Source organism: Corylus avellana, chromosome ca1, assembly GCF_901000735.1.
Source record: "Corylus avellana chromosome ca1, CavTom2PMs-1.0".
Lineage (NCBI taxonomy): Eukaryota > Viridiplantae > Streptophyta > Magnoliopsida > Fagales > Betulaceae > Corylus > Corylus avellana.
The window spans coordinates 35526629-35536015 of record NC_081541.1 but is presented as its reverse complement, the minus strand read 5'-3'; the positions used below and the strand labels follow the sequence as shown (position 1 = coordinate 35536015).

The window sequence follows — 9387 nt, the reverse complement described above, 5'->3', positions numbered from 1 at the left end:
GGACTGTTTTAACTCAAGCATTGCTAGAAAGATTTGGTCCTTCGGGGTATGATGACCCTATGGAGGCTCTTTCTAAACTGAAACAAACCACTAGTGTCGATGATTATAAGGAAAAATTTGAGGCTTTGTCCAATAGAGTAAGAGGAATTGATGATCAAAATAGGCTGAGTTGTTTTTTGGGAGGGTTAAAAACTGAAATCAGGCTTCCTGTTAGGATGTTTAAGCCTCAATCATTGTTAGCAGCCTATGGTTTGGCTAAGGTTCAGGAAGAACATGTATTAAATGGGAGAAGATTTAAGACTTATGGGGGTTCTGGGGGAAATTTTTCAAGCCTCAGCATGCCACGGGGTGAGGGTTTTAATAGCCACAATTTAACCTTAGGAACTCCTAAAGCCACAGTTCCTATCCAGAAGATTTCTCAGGCACAGATGGAGGATAGAAGGAAAAAGGGATTATGTTATAACTGTGATGCGAAATGGCAATATGGGCATAAATGCCAAAACCCTAAACTCTTTCTGTTGGAAGGATTAGATGAGTTAGAAGTGAGCCCTAACTTGGACTTGGAGAAGGAGGATTTGATGGAGGTTAGCTATGCTCAGGAGAATCCAGAAATATCCTTGCATGCTATTACAGGCAGTCAACATCCCAAAACTATGAGACTTGTAGGTTGGATTGGGAACCTGAAAATCATGATTTTAGTGGACAGTGGCAGTACTCATAACTTTGTAGATTCTACAGTTTGCAAGAAAGTTAGGATGTCCATATGTAGTGAGCAGAGGATTAAAGTGAAGGTGGCTAATGGGGAAGAAGTTCTGAGTGAAGGAAAGTGCACTAATCTGAAAATTCAGCTTAAGGAATTCTCTTTTCTAGCTGAAGCATTTGTCATTATGTTAGCTGGTTGTGATATGGTTTTAGGAATCCAGTGGTTGGTAACCTTGGGGTCAATCACTTGGAATTTCAAAGATTTAACCATGGAGTTTACTTTGGGGCAGAGAGCAATTTTGTTACAAGGATTGGTTGCTCCACATTTGTGGGAAGAGGCACAGCTGGATAGCTCTATACAGAAGAATTCAAAAGGATTGATATTACAATTGCTTGACAGTGTGGAGGATACAGAAACAGTACCTAAAGGGTCAGAATTGGAAGGGTTGCTAGCTGAATTTTCTGATATCTTTGCTGAACTTAAGGGTTTACCACCTCATAGGTCTCAAGACCATGCAATTGTTTTGAAGTCAGAAGCTAAGCCAATATGTGTAAGGCCTTATAGGTATCCGTATTTTCAGAAAACAGAAATTGAGAAAATAGTTAAGGAGCTCTTGGAGTCAGGGGTTATTAAACCATCTCAGAGTCCTTTTTCTTCCCCTGTGTTACTGGTAAGGAAGGCTGATGGCTCTTGGCGGATGTGTATGGATTATAGAGCATTAAACAATGAAACAATCAAGGATAAGTTCCCTATTCCTGTGATTGATGAGTTGTTGGATGAATTACATGGCTCTAGGGTATATTCTAAGCTGGATTTGAGGTCTGGCTACCATCAGATTAGGGTGAAGAAGGAAGATATACATAAGACAGCATTCAGAACACATGAGGGTCACTATGAGTTTTTGGTAATGCCCTTTGGCTTAACCAATGCACCATCAACTTTTCAAAGTTTGATGAATGACATCTTCAGGCCACATTTGAGGAAATTTATTCTGGTGTTTTTTGATGATATCTTGGTTTACAGTCCTAACCTGATTCTCCATTTACAACATCTGCAAGTTACCTTACAAATTTTGAGGTCTCATCAGTTGTTTGCTAAGAGGAGTAAATGTAGTTTTGGCTGTTCTGAAGTGGACTATTTAGGTCATCTGATTTCAGCTGAAGGAGTGAGGGCTGATAGAAAAAAGTTGTCTGCCATGGCAGAATGGCCTAGACCTAAATCCTTGAAAGCTTTAAGGGGATTCTTAGGTCTTACGGGTTACTATAGGAAATTTGTTAAGGGGTATGGTTCCATTGCAGCACCCTTAACTGATTTGTTGAAAAAGAATGCTTGGCAGTGGAATGAAATGGCTGAGAAAGCATTTGAAGATTTGAAAAAAGCTGTGGTGAGCCCCCCAGTGTTGGTTTTACCAGATTTCAATTTACCATTTGTAATTGAGTGTGATGCTTCAGGTAGGGGAATTGGGGCAGTTTTGATGCAACAACAGAGGCCAATTGCTTTTTTCAGTCAGGTATTGAAGGGGAGATTTTTGTTGATGTCTACATATGAGAAAGAATTGCTTGCTTTAGTGGCAGCAGTAAAGAAGTGGAGGCCATATCTCTTAGGACATCCCTTTCTTATCAAAACTGATCATCAAAGTTTAAAATTTCTGCTGGAACAGAAAATTGGTACGCCCATGCAACAAAGATGGGTTGCTAAGTTGCTGGGGTATGATTTTGTGGTGGAGTATAAGAAGGGACAGGATAATAAAGTAGCTGATGCCCTTTCTAGAAGGAATGAAGAGGAAGAGCCCCTGGTCACACTGTCCATCATTTCATATCCAACTTTGGATTGGTTATCAGAAGTAAGAAACAGCTACCATAATGACCCTAAAGCTCAAGAATTGTTGCAGAAGGTATTGAGTGGGAACATGGGACATACAAAATATTCTGTGGTGCAGGGGGTACTGTTTTACAAGAAGAGGGTCTATGTTACCGAGACCTTGAAGAAGCAGGTTTTGCATTTTATTCATGCAAGTCCCCTGGCAGGTCATGCAGGATATGACAGAACCATGAATAGGGCTCGAAAGGATTTTTTTTGGCAAGGTATGAAAACAGATGTGAAGACATACATTCGAGAATGTGATACTTGTCAAAGAGTGAAGGCAGAAAACCTTTCACCTACAGGATTACTTCAACCACTGCCTATTCCAGCAAGGCCCTGGTTGAGTATTTCAATGGATTTCATTGAGGGATTACCTATCTCTAAAGGATTCAGTGTTATCTGGGTTGTGGTGGATAGGTTGACAAAGTATTCTCACTTTATACCTCTCAAACACCCTTATACGGCAGAGAAATTAGCTCTAATTTTTATGAGTCAGATATTCAAGCTTCATGGAATGCCTCAGTCCATCATTTCAGATCGAGACTCCACTTTTACAAGTAGGTTCTGGACTAAAGTTTTTAAGCTGCAAGGGGTATTCTTAGCTTTCAGTACTGCTTACCATCCTCAATCTGATGGGCAGTCTGAAGCAGTCAACAAGTTTGTGGAAAATTACTTACGTTGTATGGTTTGTGATAGACCAAAGGAGTGGGTTACTTGGTTGGATTTAGCAGAATATTGCTACAACACTTCATTTCATCACTCTACTAGAGTGACACCCTTTGAGGCTCTCTACGGTTACTTACCACCCAGGCTGCTGACTTACATGCCAGGAACAACTAAGATAGCTGCTGTGGAAGACCAGCTTCAGACAAGGGATCATTTGCTGCACCTCTTAAAAGAGAACATACAGAGAAGTCAAAACCGCATGAAAAGATATGCTGATTTGAAAAGAACTGAAAGGAGCTTTCAAGAAGGCGATTGGGTGTATTTGAGGTTGCAGCCATACAGACAATTATCTGTGAGTTGGAGGAGAAGTTTAAAATTGTCGCCCAGATTTTATGGCCCTTTTCAGATAGTGAGGAGAGTGGGAGCTGTGGCTTATCGATTAAACCTTCCAGCAGGGTCGTTAATTCACCCGATGTTTCATGTGTCCCAGCTTAAATTGAAGCTGGGAAGATCAACTATCCCAATTTCACACTTACCTCCAGTCGATGCGCAGGGGATCATCAAACCAGAGCCAGAGGAAATCTTGAACCGCAGATCACGGAAGATTCACAATCGTGCGGTGGTGGAATGACTGGTGCGTTGGCAAGGACAGCTTCCAGAAGAAGCTTCATGGGAAGCTTTCCACTCTCTCAAACATGCCTACCCACACCTTGTGGGCAAGGTGTTTTGATCGGAGGGGGTATTTGTCACAAGTATTTTGATAGAAGGAAAAGGAATGGTGCGCAGGAAGAAGAATAAGAAAGACTTAAGCTGGGGGAAATAAAGGTGCAGTGCGTGGCAGCTTGGTAAGAGATTAAGTGAAAGAGCAGTTGGGTATTTGACATGTGGAATCCAGCTGGCGGCAACTGCTTAACTGATTGTAGTTGTAACTAATTGAGTTTTATTCCTCTGTGAGAAGTTCCATTGTAACACTGCCTAGGATATAAAAGCTGAGTTGTATTCTTTTGGGAATTACGCAAGCATTCAGTTACAATTGTAATTCATTAGCTTAGCATTTGTAGAGTTGTTTAGCTAGCTAGTTTTCAATTGTAATCCATTACCAGTGAGTGAATAAAGATCTGTTTCACATTCTTTTCTCAAGAGAATTTCCTTAAATCAAACACTAGTTCCTCTTATTTTCTTGTGAGAGCAAATTGAGTGTTACACAGAAAACCCCTAATCTATTACATCCTGGCTTTATGCTCAATCCTAGGCCTTAATGTTGGGCTCTAGCCATTGCCTTCGTTAATTCCTTTCAGCCAATGAATAAGGCTTCAGGTCCAAGAAAGGGGGTTTGAAATGCCATGAGGCTTAAAGAGATAAAAGGTGCTTTCCAAAGTTTACACCGCTTTAGGCTGTAGAGTTAGTTTGAGATTGTAATTTCAAATGTGCAATTTAAAAATGTAATTTTTAAAAACGCATTACGGCGTTTAGCAAAATTTTGATGGCCTTTAAAATTGAACGTTTTAAAAAAAAAAAACCTCTTAATTTGCGATTTGAAAACGTAAAAAATTTGCGTTTTCAAATCGAAATTTTTTAAAAACGCAATTTCAAATAATCAATTTTTTACGATTTGATTTAAAATTACATTTTTTGTCTATGAAATTGCAATGCCAAACGCATTCATAAAGAAGTAGACAAGTTATTAGAATTTTTCTTATTTTCTATTACTATATATATATATATATATATAAAATAATAATAATAAAAAAAAAGGTTATGCAGTTGTCTGTTGTAAAAAGTTATGTAAAATATAAAATAAGAAAAGAACAATGAAAAGGAAGAGAGAAAGTGAATAGACAGATTTGAGGTAATTCGACTTTAGAAGCCTATATCCACCATTAAAAAGTGCCTTCAGGTCTACATTTTTATTGTATTAAATTGAGTGATATAACTCGGTTACATCTTCTATTTATAGAAAAATGTTTGTCGGTAACGTAGACGATATGTAAAGGTAAATTGACCGCGCAAACTTTTTTATTTAAATTAAAAAATGGCACGTGTCAACCTTTAAATAGTCTGTAACTTACAACTCAAAATTAACGCAAACCCAACCCATTTGATTATTGGTATATATGCTACGAAGACTGAAGTAATTGGTCAAACAACCAGCAATTCAACAAAGCTTGAGTCAAACTGTGAACGGAAAGGGTTTATCGTTGATCCAGATCAACTCCCTGTGGCTTTGGTCAACGACTTGAACGTCACCGATGATCCTAACGGCAACCTTCCAGCCTCAACCGTAAACGTGTCATAACGGATGAAAAGCTCCACCAACATTACCCTAGACAATAGCACCACCAGATCCTTCCCCGGACACTGCTTATTGTCCACCGTTGGATCCTCAGTCTCACGTCCGTTCGACCAGTAAAGGTACTTGAGCAGCTTCTCTCCCTCACCCACAAACCTATGGCCCACAAACTCCTCCGGGTTGTCAAAAATCTTGGGATCCTTGGTAGCCAACGGCTGATATCCGAAGATCATCTCCCCCTTCTTGATCTCAAATGCAGCATCATGGCTTTCGACCACTAAATCCTCCTTTGCCTTCCCGTACTGGTAGGGAACCGGAGGTTCTATCCTCAATGCTTCGTAGACCACCGACTTTGTCAAAGTCATCTTATTCAACGCAGATAAAGTAATCTTCCCACCTTCATCTCTAACAACGGTCCTGATCTCATCAGCCAACTGCCGGTGTAACTTTTCTCCTGCTAATCCAACCCACTTGATCAGACCGGGAAACGCCGTCTTCATTCCTGCATATGTATTGAAACCAGCCATGTAGAGTAGGTTATGGCAAGCTTCATCTCTTTTAAGCCCAAAAACCTCAACTACTTCATCCAAAACCGGCTTCGTTGACTCATAAAACGCACCGTAAAGCTTCTTATATCCGGATTTCACCAGAAATGACGGTAAAGGAAAAGTGTGCAATAACAAATCTTCAAGACCGTTTAGCCACTTGGATAATCCGAGTGTCATCAACGGGGCAAGTTGGACAAAAAGCCACGTGTCCAAGAGATTGAGACCGTCCGATCCGAGTTTTGTATCGGAAGGATTTCGATCACAGAAGAGCCTAAACACGAAGTTGAAAGACATTTGTTCGCTAAGGGTATTGAAGTATGCTTCCCCGGGTTTGTCGGATAACTTATCTTCGAGGTTGACGAAAAGCTCCGACAAGGAGTTCCGGAAGAGCGGGATGAAGCTGTGGTGGCGGGCGGCGAGAAGAGAGAAAAACCAACGCTTGAGAAGAGTGTGGTTGGGTTCGGAGGGGTCGAGGTAAGCGCAAACACGGTAGCCGCCGGTGAAGGATTTGGAGGGCATGTAAGTGCCCTCAAAAACGTTGAGTTTTTCAACTTTTGAAGTGTCAAAGAGAATGGGAAAGCTGATAGCATCAAAAACAGTAACAACTCTAGGGTTGGAGGAAATGAAAGGGCCGGGAGGCATATTGGTTCGGAAGACGGTGGATTGGTGTTTCTCTATTCTGGTTCGGAAAAACATTTCCTGGCCTTGGTTGTAGAAGTAGTCTAGGCGGTCTTTGATGGGTCCAATAAAGGGCAGGCCATAGTTTCCGGGGATGGGCTTTAATGGGAGTTTTGCAGAGCTGGACGAGGAAGAAGAAGAATTTGCAGACATGGTTAATGGCTTAATGCTTGGTGTTGGACTAGGAGGCTAGCTGAATGCCGGTTGCTAATCAATTTGAGTGTCCTTTGCCTCTTGCTAACATACTATATATATCAACTCAATTGGCCCACTTGGGCCCCACCTCTTTTCTCTATTCATTTCCCTCTCGCCTCTCGGCAAACTTTGGTTTTTCTGTCAACTTTTTTAGCCGACGTGCTATTTCTTATCCACAATGTTCATTTGCTGGTTTAAAAATGAAAGTGTGTTTTAAAATTATAATTTAATCAAAATTTAATAGTAATTAATTATAAGTTTAATAATGATTTTAAGAGTCATATCATCTTTATAGAGATATAAGAGAAACTTGTAGAATTAATCCTCACAAGAAAGGCAAGCGGACATGATTTTTCATTTAAGACTGTTTTGGGACGCTTTAGTCATGGGAGGAGCTAAAATTTTACTTTGAGGGGGCAGAATTTTTTTTTTTTAAAAAAAAAAAATTTGGGGGGAGGAGAAAAATTAATTTTTAAGGGTATATATATATATATATAGTACCTTAATTAATTGCCAATAACTATTTTGTAATGTTAAACGTGTAATATTTTGTAATGTTTAAGGTGGTCCCAAAAAAATAAATTTTTTTTTTTAAATTTTATATATATCCTTAAGGAGAAGAACACGTTTAACATTACAAAATAGTTATTGGCAATTAATTAAGCTTTAGCTGTACAAATTACCTAGAGGGTTGTTGAAAAGCCAATCATATATATATAGGGGGTAATAGTTTGAAGGAAATTAATGCTTTAAAAAATTGTGATTGGCTTTTCAACAACCCTCTAGGTAATTTGTACAGCTAAAGCATATGAAAGTGTCACATTGTGAAATATAATTAGTATGGTAATTCATTTTATTTACATCTCAGAAATCTTTAATCATCATAGGTAATGGTGCACCACCATAAGTCAACATTTCTAATCACCAACTGGATTCAATACTTGCAAATAATAGGAGTCCAAAGGAATGGATTATTGACGACTGGTTCGGATCTAGACAATTTTTTCGTTCCTACCAATTCAAGCAGGAGATTGTGAGAGACCTCCAATGAGCACCGGTTAGTTTGGGCAAGGAGACCAATTAATTGGAGATAGTATATGGATCTATAAGCAGCTGTGGGTATTTATCACTTTTAAATAACCGCAACCGCTCTTAAGATTAGATTAAACAAAAATACTTAGCACAAATATATGAACGTTCAGCTTAGTCTCCAACATTGCAGCGAAGGAAATGCAGTGATGGGATAAAGCAATAAATTCACATATTACTTCCGAAATGAGATTTGACTTATGTGCAATCAAAAAATTAGAGCGTGTCCCTTTTTTACATTAAAAAAAATTTTCGATCGTTGAAAAAATGGCAGCATACTATAATATATATTTCTTTTCAGCACCAAATGCATACGTATATTAGAAATCCCAGCTACCAAAGACAAAAGGAAATACGTAGAGAACTTAACTCTTCTGACAAGATTGATTCTCGTCCAAGCTAGGATTCAAGATGATGGAAATCACCTATATACGACAAAATTAGGTAGCATTAAATCAATTACTCATCACGGGCATGTGAGGCTTCTAATAATAGAGGTATTTTAATAAGATAATATGTTATTTTTATAGATAACATTTGAAGTAAGGATAAAAATTTAAATATTAAAGATAAATATTATCATTAGATCGAGTAACTTATTTTACTTAGTCTTTTATTTTCACTAGACATTGTAATTATCTATTTAAAGACATCAAGCTTATTAATAAATTAAGCAAAATTAATCCAAAACTTTGAATTTGAAAAAAAGTTTTAGATTTCCTTAAAAGTTAAAAAATGTAGGTTCTCTCAAAATCTAATGTTTAGGTTTGAGGCGAGTAATGATAATAGGAACTATTATTTATTTATTTATTCATTTCATTATAACCATTTTTTGTGGTGGTAAAAAATTACACTGGAAGTCATTGTTGGCCATTGGCATTGGAGGTTAAGTGAAGTTGCAGTCACTGAGTTTCTATTAGAAATTTGATTAGTATTGCATTAGAATTTTTATTTGTATTTCGGCCCCATTCGGACAATTTTTTGTTGAAGAAATTTGGATTAGTAAACCTCAATTGACATGTTTATCAAAGTTCAAGAACTTCAAGTAAACAATGCAAATGAATATTATAAATATCTTTCTCAATTTTCTTTGTAAGTGTATGAATTAAGAATGACAAGATAGGCCAAATATATCTAGACAAAAGATTCCAACGTTCAGTGGTAGGTGATCATGAGATTACACATTCAAGATATAAAAGCAAGAAGTTATTAAGTTGAATTGCATTGGAGATGATGATTTGGTTTTCCCCATTTGATTCATTTTGGTTTTGGATCGGCTGATTTTCCTGTTGGTTCGTCGTATTTATAGCATTTCTGCATCGTATTCATAATTCATAGCTTGTTCGATTCTAGCT

At 38.1% G+C, this 9387-nt stretch overlaps 1 protein-coding gene across 1 annotated transcript; it reads right to left on the bottom strand.

The window, feature by feature from the left end:
* Positions 1–5345: 5345 nt before the first annotated feature.
* Positions 5346–6946, bottom strand: LOC132167667 (allene oxide synthase 3-like). The gene has a single exon (XM_059578679.1). The coding sequence runs from the start codon at positions 6899–6901 to the stop codon at positions 5441–5443; it is 1461 nt and encodes a 486-aa protein (XP_059434662.1). The 5' UTR covers positions 6902–6946; the 3' UTR covers positions 5346–5440.
* Positions 6947–9387: the final 2441 nt, after the last annotated feature.

What these genes read in the sequence shown, in the direction of transcription:
- LOC132167667 (XM_059578679.1), bottom strand. Translation starts at nt 6,901, where the DNA reads ATGTCTGCAAATTCTTCTTCTTCCTCGTCCAGCTCTGCAAAACTCCCA.